The following is a 17939-nucleotide window of genomic DNA, read 5'->3' on the forward strand; positions in this document are numbered from 1 at the left end:
GGTCCTCTCCCCCTTTCAATAAATTGAAAAGAGGGGCAAGGTCTTCGTTAGCCAGACCGAGCCATGGTCTTACCCAATTCAAAAACCCACACAACTTGTGGACATCCGCAAGGGTCTTGATCCTTGGATTGATTTCTAGTTTTTGAGGAACAATGGTCCTATTTCCAATTTCTAGGCCCATATATTTCCAAGGTGGCATCTTTTGAATTTTCTTTTCCTGGAGCTCGAACCCTGCAACAATCAATGCATTGATCGTTAGGTCAAGCACATGTGTGAGTAGATCATCATTGGGGGCACACACAAGGATATCATCCATATAATGATAGATGATGGCCTTTCCTGCAGCTGCACGCACTGGGGAAAGCAGGGAAGAGACATACCACTGGCAGATCGCTGGCGAGACCTTAAGGCCCTGAGGGAGAACTGTCCAATGGTACCTTTTCATAGGGGCTTCCATGTTGATGGTGGGGACCGAGAATGCGAAACACGATGCATTGTCAGGGTGCAGGGGAATATGGAAAAAACGATCTTTTATATCAATAACAGCTAATTTCCAATCCTGGGGAAGCATTGTTGGGGATGGCATACCAGGTTGGGGAGAGCCCATATCTTCAATGACATTATTAATTTGTCGGAGGTCATGGAGGAGCCGCCATCTCTTTTTGTCAGCTTTCTGAATGACAAACACTGGAGAGTTCCACGGGGACGTGGTCTCCACAATGTGACCCTTTTTCAGTTGCTCTTCCACTAGCTCCTCGAGTGCCTTGATTTTTTGTTTACTGAGGGGCCACTGTTTCACCTCAACTGGTTTGTCTGTTTTCCACTTCAGTCTTTGGGTGGGGCGCTGTTGTTCAACGACCGCTGTACAAAAATCCTGTGGGGAGTCTGGAATATCAATTGTGACACCCCACTGGGCCATCAAATCTCTCCCTAACAAAGGTTCCAAATAATCTAACACAAATGGATGGATATTTGCCAATTGTCCGTTTGGTCCCTCGATTTGGATGATGCTTTTGGATTGTCTTGCCAATTGCAGGCCTCCTACACTTTGAACGTGACCAGCAACGTTTTGCAAAGGCCAATGTGCTGGCCAGTCTTGTACTGGGATCACTGTGCAGTCTGCACCCGTGTCTACAAGCATCTCAATGCGTTTTGACTCCCCACCCCCACTGACATTGCACCATAATTTGGGTTTGTCTCTCCCAATAACTTGGACCCGGGTGACTGTGGGCCCTTGTTTTTCAGTGCCTTCAGGCAAAAACGGCACAGGGATAGCTTGGGGAACAATTTGTCCTTTGGAAAGAAACAGGGGTGGGTGGAAACAGTGCAGCCCGAGAACAAATTGCTCAGGATCTGATGTTGTCATTCCTGGAGCAATTTCAATCTCACGTGGTGTGTGTTTGGTGTCCCCAATGACGATGTACTTACAACGAATACGGTGCCAAGTACCCTTCTGTTCTGGATTGACAGAGACAAAATACCAGTCCGTATCTTTCAGGTGGAGTGATTCTGTCAGCTGCAACCTGTAAGGCTCATTGACAGAAGACGTGGTTAACATAGGTTCACTTAAATCATAACAGAGGTTATTCTGTTGCATTTTTAACAATGGACCAGCAGACATGGTCTTTGAAGCATCTGCTTCACTTACAGAAATAGTAATATTACTGCGCAATTGGTTTGTTTTGGTTCCCTTATTCCCTTGGCCTGCTCTTTTTATGTCTGCACGCCTGGCAGGCCGGTGCTTCCCTTCCAGTTTTTTTGTTGTTGTTGACCCCCTGGGAGTACTTGTAATTTTCCTCCCGTGCCATTTCTAAAGTCATCAAATTGCTTTTTCAGGGGACACTGGTTACTCCAATGCCCAAGGTTGTTGCAAAGCAGGCATGGCTTTGTGGGGTCAACCATTGCTGGTCGTCGCTGCTGCCCAGGGTACTGCTGTGCTGAGGGAATGGGCACAGGGCTGGCAACGGCGACATGCTATGGTGGTCTTGGCAGCAGCCTTGGTCTGGCGTCGTCAGCAACACTCATCAGAGGCACTTTCCTGTTACAGACTAGAAGCATATCTTTTAGTGTAGGGGGAGGTTCTAGAGGAAGGCTCAAAATTGCCGCTCGACACTGTTCATTTGCACTTGTAAATGCCATTTCCTCTAAAACCTCTTCCCTTGCATTCTCTTTTTTAACTTGGATTTCAATGGCTCTAGTTAACCTTTCCACAAATTTCAGAAAAGGCTCTGATGGCAGCTGCTTAATCTTACTGTAGGGCTCAAAAGGCCCCTCAGGTTGGAGGGAAAAGAATGCTTTTTCAGCAGCTTCCTTTACCTTCTCTAGTGCTACTACAGGAATTACAGTAGCTTGGATTGAGGGTGAAGACCACTGCCCTTCACCAAAGAGATGCTCAGTGGTATTTGGCATGCCATTAGCATCTTTGGCTGTGTTTGGATCAGCATGCAAGCCTGGGAGAGCCTCCTTTAACAGTTGTTTCCATGCTAATTCCCATAATTTGAATTCTGTAGAGGTCATGAGGCATGAGAAAAGCTGTTTTAAATCATGCGGGATTACTACAGTCCTACTCAATTCAGAATTTAAAAGGCCACGGAAATATGGACTGTGTGGGCCATACTCCTTGTGGGATTTACAGATCTCTTTAATCAATTGTCATCCAAAGGAACTCCAATTAGCAGTTTGGGCTGCTCCTCCTTGTGCTGCAGGCTGATACGAAACAGGAGCGAATGACAAAGTGGGACCCTGTATTGGGTCTGCAGCTTCCTGCCCTGTATCCCTTGAATTGGAATTATTGGGAAAACAGAAGCAGGTTTGGGGACATGCAATGGGCGTGCCCCCCCCGAGGGAACCCGGGGAGGGAGCGGGGACGCAATCAGAACAGGGAGCGAAGGCAGGGGGCAGGGATACCGTGGGAACAGGGGGCGGGGACACCTGGTGATGTCACATTGGCAAACGCCCCCTGGGAGGAGTAGAGGGGCGGAGCTGAGGGTACTGCAGGTGAGGGAGGGGGAGGGAAGGTGTCATGAGGAACAGGAGGAGAGGGGGATGGGGAAGGAATTTCGGGATGCTCAAGGGGATCTTGGGAAGAAGATGACCAGGTTTGGGAGGGTGCCACGTGGCATCCTCCATCTTGGGTACCCTCTAGGCACTGGGGGCCATTTTGGGGATCACTGCTCTCTGAAAAGCTAACGCGTGCTCTGGGTTTCAGAGCGGGGGAAGCAGGGTTTTGGAGAGTTTTCCACGAGACCTGGCCAGGGCCTTGTGGACAAGGGAACTCAGGCATTTTAACCTGCTCTGGGAGTCGACTTCCCAGCGCATGAGCAGGATTTTCTCTCTTTAAAATACCAAGTTTTGGGGTAAGAGGTTTAGGGCTGGAGGGGGGAGGAACAGAGAGAGCAGAGGTACATGGCTTGATATTTGGCTTTTTCTCCAATTCCCTTTGTTTGAGTAAAGCTGTCTGAATTTGTAGACTCCAAAACACAAATTTAACTGAAGATGTATTCCCAGACTGTCCCAAGGTTATCAATTAATGCTCTACTTTATCCCAAAATTGAAGATTGTGGACTTCCTCAGAAGTTTGTGGGAAGTGCAGAAAAAGCCACCTTATAAACTGTTTCAATTTTCCTTTAGAGAACTTTACATTTGCACTAACTAAAATTCCAGTAATATGATAATACACTCCTTTTTGTGCTGTGCTTAATTTCAAGCCTATGTTAGATGTAAATGGCACAGAACAAAGTCCCGCCGACCGAATACAAAGCCAAAATCAGCTACCGATTTCTAAAAAGACCACGGTTAAAAAGCGATATCAGACGAAAGCTTTCACAACGCAGCTGTATACACTGCTTTTAAAACTGCCGCGGCAGCAGCAGCAGGGAGTCGGGACCCGCCCTGGCCACGTGGAGAGACAGACAAAGCCTCTCCCGCCCGCGAGAATGCAGCCCCCCCTGCGCCGAGAGAGCTCTCCCCCCCATGCCATGTGGCGAGCCGAAACCGGGGCCGCCCCCGCGCGTGTAGAGACAGACAAAGCCTCCCCCGCGCCGAGAGAGAGCACGCTGCGCTGCCGGGCCGGGCGGAGGGGCAGGCAGAGCCGTCCCACTCCTCCGAGCTGGTGTGAAATCTAAAAGCCGCGAAAACATGCCGCAGAGTTAAAGCTTTACACAGGGAATGAATCACCTTAGCTCCGCAGGGCTGCGCAGCCTAGATGCAAGAGCAAAAAAGGACACATCTCATGGCAAAGATGGATTTTGAGCTTCTACCCCCCCAAGGAGCAGAAATACTCACCAAAATCGAAGCTGTTGCTGGCAAGGTCAGGCAGGCTGGTCTCTTCACTGAATAGGACCCCTTGGGCAGGAGGGGCTCCCCTATTCTCCCCTGGAAAATTCGCTCACCAGAAAGGAGCTGTGGTTTTCCAGAGGTGCCATGTGTTCCTCGGGGCTTCTTGTGGGATCAGTCCCAAAGTCTCTCTGGAGAGCTGTGCAACCACAGCTCTTCCAGCGGAAGCAAAGCTGCATAACGCTTTTCCAAGGTTCTGAGGTTCCTTTTGGGACTGCAGGTCCGTGCAGCCTCACGTTGGGCGCCAATATATTGAATATTAGTCCCGATGTTTCCGGGAGTGTCCTGCCTGGCTTCGTCTGGCCTCGCTGCTGGACCAAAGGCTGCAGCTGTGGTGTTTTCACTGCAGAGATACCTTTGGCCAGCTGGGTGCTGCAGCTGGGCACTCGCAACAAATCCAGGCAAAGTAGGAACTCAGTTTACCTTTGGTGGAAAAGGTTCAAGTGACAGTGAAGAGAAAAGAAGCGGGTTCTATCGTAGAGTCTTAATCCAGAGTTTTATTTCAGCATGGTAGACCTCTGAATGTGGTAACAGCTCACCGATAGACCCCGGCCACATGGTCTCGTGTCCTTTTAAGCCCTGGGGACAGGGGGAGGGGACGGAACAGGTAATTAATAAAGCCTCATATTTGGCGTTATTATAAAGCAGAGCAGTAGGGCTCAGGAGCTCAGTCCCTGGGTAGGGACCGGGTGCCCGAAGCTAACTCGCTCATGCCAAGGCCGCAGGGCTACCATCTAGCAAGCATGGTGATTATCAGCTCTATAGTGATTGCAAGCTCTCAGGATTTCAGCTCTGCTTGCTAGGTAGTGGTGCCCTGGGCTGGAGGCTGCAGCAGACGGAGAGAGAGGAGAAGGAGAAGGCGCAGGCTGTTGCACAAAGATGGCTTTATTTGGGGAGGTCCGTGAAGGGTCTCTGCTCTTCTTCTTTCTCAACTAATGGGGTACAGTATGCTTCTTTTATAGGGTTGGAAAGGATCCAAGCTTGACCAATGGGTAAGGGGTTAACATGACATTGCCTTATAGGGTTACAGAGGTAGGTTAAGGGGTGGAGGACAGGAAAACAGGAATTTTCTTTTGCTGTTTCAGCATTCCTATTGTTCATATCCTCCATGGTGCTTTTCCTAAATCTATGGAGTTTACTACAGGTAATGGCCAACCAGGTGTGAGGAGGGGAAGGGTCAAGGGATACAGACACTTGAACAGGCCAATGAGCCCAGACCTGAGGGGCATCTGCCAACCACATGATGCCCTGCTGGAATGTTAAGATTGATGGACAGCTCTTAGGCACGTGGGCAAAAGGGGGAGGGGGAAAGGTTGGCACACCTGAGGGGGTTGGGATAGGTGAAACAGGAAATCACACTGCAACAATGTGAGATAACATCAATGAAACAACTGATCACTCCTGCAAATGCACCTCCTGAAAGAATCAATTTGCAATCTTTTTGTGCTTCTCGTGGCTTAGCAGCAAACTGCTCTCCTGACTGGCAAACCTACAGTGAAAGTTTGCTTAGAAGTCAATCACTGATGATGCAGGAGAAAGTCAAGAATGGGGCAGACCTGTTGGGTCTCAAGTGCTTCAAACAATTATTCTCTGCAGGTAATGAGTAATAAATCTGCTGTATGCACACAGAAATATGGTACCTTTTCTGTTTGGGGAAAGCAGGGAAGTTTGTTGTGAGAGGCTGCGGGTGCTCTTTTCTCTGATCCTTTCACAATACTCTGAGTTTCTTTTGCAGAAAGATTTTCTTTCCGTGATAGACAATTTTTCAGGAATTCTGAAAGAAGGCATGGACCAGGGATGAAAATGTGGGTAGTACCTGTGAGGTGTCCTAGACATGATTCTTACTCGAAATGAGTCAGAAATCCAGAAGATACTGTGAGCAGGATGTAAGTGTGTTGTGGGAGGGAGGTGCTTGTGTGTTTTTCCTGAGAAGCTGTGGAGAAAGAGGGAGGGAAAGAGAGAGGTATTTCCAGAACAGACTAGCCAATAAATCTGCTGTGAGCATGCACATCTGTAATGTGAGATATCCAACTGAAACCCTGCTGTGGCTGGGTCAGGTTCAAATACATGAGTGTGAAGAAGATGTTCACCTTGTGTCATTGCAGGGCTGGCAATGTGCAGTTGGCATCAGGTATGTGCTTCCAGAGGGGAAGGTTTTCCTGGAGAGTGTGGTATGCAATCAATTCCCACCCTGGCCTCCTCTTCTCATAAACCCTGGGAACACTTAATATCATCCATCTAAGGAGGTTTTTCAGAGCAAGTGGCACACTCTACATTTGCCTCTGACTGATTGCACGACAATTTTCCATCTAGCCAGCTGCCTTTGCTGTTTCTCCAGAATCTCTAAATTGAAAATCTCATTGAGAAGTTAAAAAATAAAAGAAAAAAAGGTCTGATGGTCTGATGATTGTGTTTTAGCTTTTCTAGTTTTAACTGCACATGTTTCTTCCTTTCTAAGGAGAAATAACTGCAAAGGGTAATCCAGAAAGCTTTCACCCAGGCCAGCAGCATTCCACAAATTGCCATGCCTTGTGTGCAACCTTGCACCCTATGTTCTCTTAACTGAAGAAGTCCCCAAATTTAGAAAACCTCCTGAGTGTCCAGCTGTTCATTACCAAGCCCCCACGGCTGCAGTGTGCTGTCAGACACAAGTCCTTTGCAAAGTGCTGGGCTTCACACTTATAATTCCATCAAAGTCTTTGCTTTCCAAAGTTGTGTTTTGCACTCAGGTTTGTTAGCAGACCACTTCCAAAGACAAGCTTGCATATTCCAAAGCTGGGATCCTTATGCTGTTATGTCAATTCACCCCACAGTGCTTTACAATTTATTTTGGATCAGGAAATGGCAACAATGATCAAATGCATCTGACACCAGACTCGTGTTCCTCCAGAGGCTCCAGAGCTCAGATGTTCACACAAGAGGGGACGGACCTACAGGCATTGGTCCTGCAAGACTTTTATAGGGGCTGTATGGCCCCTACACCTCATCCTTAACAAAGAGTCCCTGTATCTCATCAGGCTGGTGAAAATACCTGTAAAAACAGCTTCTGTGAACAACTTCTGTAAAATAACCCTTAACTAGCAAAGTATGAATATTCTCTAAGCTATTTCTCTCAGTAACTTTCTGTACTGTATATAACTACAGGCATGCAGTCTGACCATATATAAAATACAAAATTTAACTGAATAATCATATTTTTGATTTTAAGAAATTAGGACACACCAAGGATTTATCACAGATGGAGTGTAGCATGAAAGTTTGCATAATGGTATTTCTTTAGGTAGCAGGTAAGTGCCACAAAAATCATGTGGTCCAATTTAAATAGGGTTTCTGTTTCTGTATGGTAAGACTGCTACTGAGACAAATGTGAACTCATCTGGAATCTGTTTTGATGGCACTACAGGGGTGCCCTGCACGATCCTGAATAGAGGGAAAGTGTTTCAAACATAAAAAAAAAAAAGAGATGAGGGTTTATTTTGAGGCTCTGCCTTTTATATTTGTGACATCCACCGAGGGACTCTTTGTGGATTCAGTAAATGGTTAGTAGAAATTCAGTTATGGTTTCTGCATGTTTTGAGAAGGAGATGCAGGGAAATCGTTGCTGTGAAGTATCTGAACTCTGCTAAGATATGATGAAGGGTTTTGTTATGGCTCCCTGTGACCTTTATAATTCTCATCTCACTTCATGCATTGTGATGAAGGATGCAGTCTCAGGATGAAGGAAGATGTACCCAGCTCTGGCATCCAGAAATCATCTGTACAGTACAGTCAAGATAAGATCAGTCGAGGTCAGAATGGAAATTCTTTATTGTCTTAATACAGGAGCAGTTTGCTTTGGGAAATTTTGTATTATTAGGCAGAAAATATAATAAGATAAACTTCAAGGGCAACAAAAAAATGGTAATCTATGTGATATATAGTTCGGTTTAAATCTTGCCATGGTGAATGATAAAACCATAAATGAAAGCAAAGTTGTGCGAATTCTCCCACATGCCTATCACCTGTTTGTAGATATCTCATGGATAGAATGAGAACTGATTTATTGGGAAGAGAAACCTTGACACAGCAATGATTGCATGAGGCTGTGAAAGCAGTTGCAAAGAAAACATGTCAAGAGGTAATCCTTGAGTTTTGACATTGTTGTTTAGTGATGAATGAAAACTTACTGCATTATTGAGCCAATTAGCACATTTCTAAGTGTTTCAGAAAAAAAAGCAATAAAGTGTTTCCACTTGTTTCAGATTACCTGGTTTGTCCCAACTACAGGCTCCCTTCTTGCTCAACTATATTACACCAAAGACTTTTCAGGCTATGGTACGTAAAGAGAGCTGCGTTTTGGCCATCTACTGGCTCCACTTTAGCTGGAGAACCTGCTCTGTAGGGATTAGGCATATGAAACCCTTGAATTTCCCATAGGCATGCTAGCAGGACAGAATGTTTTTCAAGCTGTCCCCTTTCTTCCATGTTTCCAGGAAAAGCAGACCATTTGCTTTGGAGGGAAGATCGTTTTATGAGCATTTAATTTAATCTTAATAAGGATGTGCTTTGCATTTCTTCCCTATTTGTGCTGTAGCTTGACTTTGATAGCAACACCTGCCTGTAAATTAAGAGAACAATTGATGTGCTGTTACGTGTGGCATCACACCTCAGAGAATGAGATTGGAAATATTCCAAAAAAACAATGTAGGGGAAAGAAGGGTTTTTCAGGGAAAATCAGTGCACAGGCGTGTGTATTTCTACCTGTACAGAAGGATTCAGTTACTAGAAGAGGCTGGGGGAAGAAGCCAGCCAAAGCCTATGCTCATCCTCCACCCATCCCTAAGTCACTGGATCAGGTCTGCTGAGATGTTCACAGCAGATACCAACATTTCTGAGACCCCATTGCCACAGTTCACAACAGGCAGTGCACCCTGCTGTGGAGGGTGTGAATAATGCCACATAAAACAGATTAAATATATGATATCTGAAATACATTATAGATGATTTATATATGATACATCGTATATTCTCTATAATGCATGGTATGTAATATAAAATATGAAACATACAATGTGTATATCATATCATATCAATCTTATGAACTTGGTCCTCTGCAATCTCTCTTCTTCAAGACTGGGATATCTGGGAAACCTGTTTTTTTTATGGTAGAAAAATTTGGTGGGAATTTTGCTCCTCTCAAAACCAGCTCCTCTGTCTCAAGATCCCTCTAGTTAATCAGTGTTTGCCCAAACATGATGCGGAAGGGTGGAGTTTAATTCCAAATTCACAACACTGTCACTTGTCAACTTGTGTTGTCAAATTTGATCTTGCTGCCAAAAATATACTGGGGGTTCAGTTATCATGTGTCAGTTCAACTGTTGAACTGGGAACAAATATTGTCTGAGTAACCCGTTTCACACACAAAAAAAACTGTTTCAAAGAATTGTGTTCAGAAGAGGCTTTCTGAAATACCATTTGTTCAGCAAATGAGTCAAAACAAAGTGACACATATACCTCAAAATGAATTTTTCAGATTAAGAAGGAAATAATCTAAATACTGAAACACAGTTTTAAATTATAGGGAACAATAACAGGTGACCAGGCATTTCAGTGCTGTGTTCTGACCGTGCTTTAGTCATTAAATGGTTGTGAAGCCTTCATTATGCCTGCAGGTGGAACCTTGGCATTAAAACCAGCTCAGTGACAAGGGAGCACTGCTTTGGGTACATCTTGTCCTTTAGCAGCCCGCTGTTAGCATCCTGCACATGTATTACAGAACACAAGAAGCAGGTATGCCTGCTTGTCATCTGGTTTCCTGGCAGACAAGATCTGACCTGGAGCCTAATTTGTACATTTGGCAGTGACCTAAACCAGCCTGGTCTTGTTCTGTGGTTGTTTCTGTGTGTGGAACAGTAATTCCTCTTATCACCTTGCTGAGGACAGGTTATCTGCAGGGTGCTTTACAGGCTTTGCAGGGCAGACACGTTCAAGACTTATCTTGCTAAGGCACCAACGGAGGCACTCTCCTGACTCAGCCAAGGCAGCCCTGCAGCCCAGAGAGCCCACACAATTTGGGAATCCAGCCTCAGCGGTGCCAGTGGGTTGGCTTCCACATGGCAGTGCAGCATGGCACAGAAAACTGCTCTGGAGCCTAAAGGGATGCAAGGTGCCAGCATGAGGCTGCACCTATTGGAATATTTACCAATAAAGCAGGACGGGATGTGCCTGTGCTTGTCTGGCCCTTGGTGCTGAACCAAATAGTGGCAACTGTGGTGGTTTCACCCCAGAGATACTTTTGGCTAGCTAGGATGCTGCAGCTGGACGCTTGGAGGCAAGTCCAGGCATGCAGGAGCTCCGGTGGCTGTGGATGGAGCTTCCCCCATAACAGGGTCTGCTCCTCGGGTTTACCTCTGGTGGAGAAGCTTTAAGGCAAGGTGAAGGAAAGAAGTTGGTTCTGATGGAGGGTTTCAATCCAGAGCTTTATTCTGGCCCACTGGCCTCTGAATGCATCAACAGCTCCAACAGAACTCATTAACTGCGTGGCTGCTGTTCCTTTTTACCTGGGGAAGAGGGGGAGGGAAGAGGTAGGAATCCCACCAACCAGGTACATGGGAGGAGGTCTTAAGGGACATAGGACGCCTGGATGGCCCAATGCCCCCCCAGGAGTAGAGGGCATCCTTTGAATCTGCCAATCACTCGATGCCCTTCTGGAATTCCAGGATTGACAGACAGTGCTCAGCAGGGGTCAGTGAGGGAAAGGAGAGGGGATTGACGCACCTGGGAGGGAATTATCAGGGGAGGGACTCGAGGTTCTGAGGTAAACCCTGAAATCGCAATGCAACATGCACCTGAATGAATGGATCCTGCTGTGAATCAGCTGCTCCAAGCACACCGACTGTTCCCGACTGTTCCCGATGGACGCGGACACACAGCGCTGGGGCCCAGGCTCACACCTCTCCTTGGGGCAGGGCTGTGCCCTACAGACACTGCAGCTCGTGCTGGCCCTTGTCAGATGTGAAAAATGCCAATCACTTGTTCTTAAAATTGTAAAAGTTTAATAGTAATAAAATTGTTATAAAAATAGTAATACAATTAGAGTAATAAAAATTTGGGCAATTTGAATTAGGACAGTATGAGACAACAGAAACAAAAAGTTATGGACGTCTGGGTACTTTTTCTGAGCAGCATAAGCCTGAAAAAGGACACGCGTTAACAGAGGATCAGCCCTTAAAAACAATAGCCTGTTGCATATTCATACATCTCATACATGATGCATAAATTCCATTCAAACACAGGATTCTGTCTGGTCATCGTCAACTTCTTCCTCTTAATCCTAACAGCATCTTCAAGCCTGAGCAAGGTGGGAAGAAGTTCGTTTCTTCTGATAAGAGGGCAATAAATTCTTTTTCTCTGAAAGATTTGGTGTCCTGTGACTGCTGTCTCACTGCGAGTCCTTTCTTAAAAAAAAGTATCTTACATAGCATAGTTTCTATTTTAACATTTTATTATAACCCAAAACTATATTTAACACACTATTCAAGAAAATTAATGCAGCATAACTTTCTAACACAACACATATAATATTCATGTTAATATTTGCAAAATATTAATATGCAGTTTTCACATCAGATCAACACAAGAATGTGCACAGAGGCTGTGTGGATACTCTTTGGGTGGGCAGGGGAACAGGGTGACTGACATGTTAACTCTTCGCTGGAGTGAGGCAACAGAATGCACCTAAAGCTTGTCACAGTCCTCTTAACCCCATTTGGGTGTAGACCCAAGTCACAGAAGTTTTTATTTTGACAATGTTGTCACTTTTCAACAATTGGATTTTTCAAATGCTAGTCTTAATAAATCTTATTTTTCATTAGCATTAGTGTCAAAATTTTGAATGTTCTTCACTTCTGCCGTGTAAGAGAGGGAACCTTTATCCTTAAAGAAGGTGTTGAGAGAAGACATCTGGAAAAAAAATCTCTTTCTGAATTTCATGGATGAAATATCTTTCTCCTGAGGTCTTATTACTGATAATTACATCAGTTGAGAAACTCCCTAATGACCCTAATAACTATGGATGAGTGTCAGGTTTGTCAAAATAAAAAGCGATGCTCTTCCACCAGGCTACTGCATTTTTTCACCTGGATTTTCATCTTTGTTACTCCATAAATCAGCAGGATCTCCTCTGCTGCTAAAATAGTTCAGACACTTCAGTTATTCAGTCTTTAACATAAAAAGGATTGGTCACCCATGAATTGAAACAACAGAGGGCTGACACTATTTCTTGCAGATTGTCTCCCTCTCTTGGCATACAGGATCATTACCCTTTCGGGACTGCTCTTTTCCAGCTCCATAGATATCACTTTTTTGGTTGCTTTTTCACCAGGACACTTCTCCTCATGCACCTAAGATGGAGACTTGCAGTCCCCATATATTTATGACTGAGACACATATGCTGCAGGAGGTGAGGGGGAACTTGTTTAACAAATTTACCTGTGACACCCCTTGACAACAGAGCTGCCATCCAAAAGGGCCTTGAAGGCAGGTGGAATGGGCTGACAAGGACTCTTATGAAACTGGAAGTGGACAAAGTCCTGCCTCTGGGAAGGAAGAACCCCCTGCAATGACATATGCTGGGCACTGACTATCTGGGGAGCAGCTCTGCTGAAAAAGACCTTGTGGTTTTTGTAGGCACAAGCTGAGCATGAACCAAATCTGCCCTGGCAGCAAAAATGACCAACAGCATCCTGGGCTGCACTTACAGGAGCCTAAGTCAGCAAATTAAGGGGCTCATTGCTTCTTTGGCAGCATTTAGAACATTGCATCCAGTTCTGGGTGATGTAGCATAAAAAGGTGTTGGTAAACTGGGAGAGCTCAATGGGGGGCCATGGAGAAGGTCAGGGGGCTGCAGCACTTGCCCTGGGAGAAAAAGCTGGGGAATAGGCCTTGTTCAGATGGGAGAAAATGTTTTGGTGAGAACTAATAGCAGCTTCCCAATATTTATGAGCAAGTTACTGAGAAGATGAAGCTAACCTTTTCAGAGTGCATATTGTAGGAGGATGAAAATGTGAAAGACAACTAAATCAAGAGAGTATTCAACTGGCATAGTAAGAAAAATTTTCATGATGATGTCAGAAAATTTTAAATCACACCACCCAGAGAAGTTGAATAGTCTGCATACTCAGAAGTGTTCTAGACCTGACTGGATAAAGCCACCAGCAAACATAATTCACCTCACAGCTGTCCCTGTGTTAAGCAGCTGACTGGACTCAAAGGCAATCAAAAGTCACTTTGAAATTCAATTACCCACCAAACCTACAATCCTCCTGGCTCCCTGGATCATTCAAACTCATCACAGGACCAAGACAGGCAAATCCCAGTATTTCCTGAGCCATATTGCTCCTGAGGAATCCTGCTATAAATAAAGATGATCCATGTCCCTTGTCCATCTCATTCAGCCTTGTCAGACCAAGGTTGTCCAGATGGGGATTTCTGAGCACTGACATTGCCTCAGTGGGTCTAATGAGCTCCTTTGTATTGTCCTTGCACTCAGCAATGAATGTGTCCCCTGCAATTTGTCTGCCCTCAGTTTAATGTTTGGGGCATTCTTGGTAAATTTGGGTATTTTTGGAGGGAAATTTTTCATGATGTGGCTCTCCTGCTTTCAAGGGATAGAAGTACAATCACATCCAAGCACAAGTGCAAGAAAAAGAGAACTGAGAGAGCATCTGTCGATCTGTAGGATTTCGACACACAAGATGGTCTTCTGAGAAAGCCCATGGCAGTTTGTACAAACAGCTGATCAAGATTGAAAGTAAAAGGAAGGAACACTAAAGTTAACGGGTGTTTCTTTTTTTTTGTGGAAAACCCCCAGTTCCAGGGTTTCTGTCTGCCAAGTCACTTTTTGAGTGCCATGTGTAGGGATAGCTCAGGATGAGCAGAGTTCAGCCCCAGGAGCTCCTCCTGCTCAGCTGCTGGAGCCCAAGCTGCAGAAGTATTATCTGAAGCATTTAGTTCAGATTGAATTGTGAAAATGTTTAGGGTCACATTTAGCACAATAATATGGAAAGAAACACTATGTCTAATCGGATTCAAGTGTTTAAATTCAAAACCGACGGTATAAAGCACCATTTAAAATATTCAGTATTTTGCAAAAAATGAATATCTGCAAAGATCTCTGATGGTCTTTTGCCATGCCTCTGCTTTAGAATTCTGACTCTGAAGCTGGTTTTACACCATATTAGTTGGTCCCTTATTACCCCCAGTTTCTGAGTTCTCCACTGTGATCTTTTGTCTGGTTTTGAAACAACAACATTGGTGCTTTTGTTTATTACCAACAATAGTACCATGCCCACCTACTGCTATACATAAATATATACATTAATGCATATGTCAAGGAATCAGAGAATGGTTTGGGCTGCAAGGGACCCTAAAGAACCCTTCAGGGGATGAGGCATCCACACCTTCAGAGAGCTGAGCATGAGCCATCAGTGTTCCCAGGTGGCCAAGAAGGCCCATGGCACCTGGCCTGTATCATCAATGGTGTGGCCAGCAGGAGGAGGGCAGGGATTGTCCTCCTGTACTCAGCACAGGTGAGGCCACACCTGGAATCCTGTTTTGGGCCCCTCACTAGCAGAAAGACATTGAGGTGCTGGAGTTAGCCCAGGGCAGCAAGGCTGGTGAAGAGTCTGGAGCACAGGTCTGATAAGGAAGAGCTGTGGGAACTGGGGGTTTTTATCCTGGGGAAAAGGAGGCTCAGGGCAGATATGTTTACTTTTGACAGTACCTGAGAGGAGCTTGTGGCAAGGTGGGGGTTTGTCTCTTCTCCAGGCAGTTAGTGGTGGGGCAAGGGGAAATGGCCTTCAGTTGTGCATGGAGAGGTTCAGGCTGGATATTAGGAAACATTTCTTCATTGAAACATTGTTAAGGTTTGGAATGGGCGGGCCAGGGAAGTGGTAGGGTCACCATCCCTGAAAATATTAAAAACACAAGTAGAAATAGTTCTTTGCAATAGGGTTCAGTGGGCATGGTGGCATTTGGTTCAAGGCTGGATTTGATGGTCTTGGTGGCCTATTTTATGATACTGTTATTGTAAGGGGAAAAGGGAAAAGAAAAAGAAAAATATTACTTGAATGTCACCACTGTCGCTTGGAAATCTTCCATCAAACCTCTTAGTAAGACTAAGGCTGTGTATTCAATATTCTTCCCAGAAAAGCAAAAATGCAAACTCCAACAGGCAGAAACATTCTACAGCACATGTGTCACAAAATACTTTGATACATTTTTATTACTGTGATTCCATTTTCTTCTAGAGGAGAAGGACAAACAGGAATTGAACTTCCTAGGTTGTATCAAGTCACTTGCAATTCATGGGACTTTTGAATGAGAGAAAGAAGATGTCTGATCGTAGGAACATCTAATTTAGGACAGGATAGTAAATGATTTTTGATGCCTGGGGGCATGGTACCACTTCCCAGTTCTGTGCAGTTGGCTGTTTCACAAGACTTCTGAGCCAGCTATAAAGGGAGGCTGGTAAGATGCCCTTCCCAAACCACAGCCCTGCCCTGGAGGAATTGCCCAGAGCTCTCCCCAGCCCTGCAGCTGACAGCAAGGTAAGAGGTGCCCTTGGCACAGGAGAGCTGGAAGGGTTTCTTGGGCAGCTGCTGTGAAATGCAGGCCAAGGGCAGGAGGCTTTAGTGCTGGGCTGAGAGCTGCAGCACAGCCGTGAGGGTCTGCTGTGTGTGTGTGCAGAGACTGAAGGCATCTCTCAGGGCATGAGGAGATGGATGGCTGCTGCAGGAGAGACAAACTCACCAAGGGAGAGAGAGGCTGGAGGGGCCAGTGATACACAGTTGTGGGGGGTGAATGTGAGATAATTTAAAACCTCATCTTGGATGTATATTTAACCCAACACATAGCTAATTAAAAGTGGGCATTTGTGGGCACATATTTAATTTTATTTTTTCCCTCCAAATACAAACTACTATATAAAGCATTCCCTCTTTTCCAGCTGTTGTTACATTTATTCATTGTTCAAAATGTTTTACATTTTCTTTAATTCCCTATGCTCTCTATCATTTTGTATAAAGTCTTCTTACAAGCATTGCTTGTTTTCTGTCTTCCTTTTGTGCAGGCTGTCATCCAAGGCCAACAGCAAGAACTTTCATCCTCCGAAGTCTTGAGATGGGAAAAATCATCAGAAGTCTTGAAATGGCAAAAATCATCATTTATGAGCATGCCAACTTCAGGGGGGTGTCTAGAGAAATAACTTCTGACATTTCCAATCTGGGACTTTTGGACTTTAATGATATTATCTCCTCAGTGATAGTAATTGGCCAGCCTTGGGTGGCTTATGAGCACATAAATTATACAGGCAGGCTAATGGTACTTGAGGAGGGGGAACATGACTATGTTGGTAGAAGCATGAATGACACAATCAGCTCTCTGCAGATGATCACTGAAGATCTGCATGATCCCCAGATCACTCTCTATGAGCATCCCAACTATCATGGGAGGAGCAGAGTAATAAGACAAGCAACCAACCTGGCTGCAGGATTTGACAATGACATCGTGTCTTCCCACAAAGTCCAGAGAGGTGCCTGGCTGCTGTGTGAGCACAGTGATGGCAGTGGAATTCAATACATTGCACGAGAAAAAGATAACCTTCCACATTACTCAGCAATCTACCTCAATGACAGGCTTTCCTTCCTGCGTCCCCTTCGCCCTGGCCGCTCTTATTAGAATGCAAATCCTCCAAAGCTGAGGAAAGATGCAGCACCAGCAAGAAATTTGAGATCTAGATTTCTCCTTCAGCTTGTGTAGCCTTTTTTCCCTGGAAGCTCTCTGCTGTGCTGCACTGCAGATCTGTACTTCTCTATCCTGCCTTGCATGCTTCTTCAGCCCCATAAATGAAAGTATTGTCATGCTTGATCATATTGAAAGAGTGTCCAAGCTAAGAAACATGCCAGGGATGTGTAACCTCATACACCCTCGGCTGGAATTCCAGAATCCTGTGCTATGGAATGCTGAAACATTGCATGTTGTCTCTGTTGCTAGGTGAAACAGAAAATATAAGTGTAGGGCCAGCATCACCTTCTTTTTAATTTGCTTTACAAAAGTACCGTGGCTTCTGTCATTGTCTGTAATCCATTTTGCATTGGTGCCATTAAAGAATCTTTTGCAATTAGCAGTGAGCCTTTTTAGCATCTTTACAATAAATAAATAAATATTGCTCTTTCATGGTGGAATGTCTCTGTGTATTCAGAGAATGATTCATAGAGTCGTTGCATATTTTTCCTGGATGTCTCCTGGAACATTGTCTCCTGCCAGTTTCACTGGCCAGTAACAGTGGGTTTGGGTTTGACTCAACCAGTCCTAAAATCTTGGTGATCATGTTGGTTATTGCTGTGATCCTGGCCAAACTATCCAGTGCAGTGTAGATAAATAGTACATTTTTGATGGTATTGTGGACAATCAGTCATACAGATGAATCACACTGGTGATACAGTCGTCCACTGCCCAAATCACATAATCAAACAGTAAGTTCTCATAACTTTGAATTGATTGGTTCCTTGATCCCAGTGGAAACAGCTGCTTTGTGCTTTTTAACCTGTAGTATCTTGATAAGG

The 17939-nt window shown here is 45.0% G+C and overlaps 1 protein-coding gene across 1 annotated transcript; it reads left to right on the top strand.

Annotated features, from left to right (window-relative positions):
• Nucleotides 1-15865: 15865 nt before the first annotated feature.
• On the top strand, nt 15866-17558 carry LOC136571664 (epidermal differentiation-specific protein-like). Its single transcript, XM_066572235.1, has 2 exons — nt 15866-15923; nt 16445-17558. The coding sequence occupies exon 2, from the start codon at nt 16495-16497 to the stop codon at nt 17050-17052; it is 558 nt and encodes a 185-aa protein (XP_066428332.1). The 5' UTR covers nt 15866-15923; nt 16445-16494; the 3' UTR covers nt 17053-17558.
• The last annotated feature ends 381 nt before the right edge of the window (nt 17559-17939 follow it).

This window comes from Molothrus aeneus, chromosome 2 (genome assembly GCF_037042795.1).
Source record: "Molothrus aeneus isolate 106 chromosome 2, BPBGC_Maene_1.0, whole genome shotgun sequence".
Classification (NCBI taxonomy): domain Eukaryota; kingdom Metazoa; phylum Chordata; class Aves; order Passeriformes; family Icteridae; genus Molothrus; species Molothrus aeneus.

Excerpts from the sequence above, each read along its gene's own strand:
- LOC136571664 (XM_066572235.1), top strand. The coding sequence starts at position 16,495 with ATGGGAAAAATCATCAGAAGTCTTGAAATGGCAAAAATCATCATTTAT.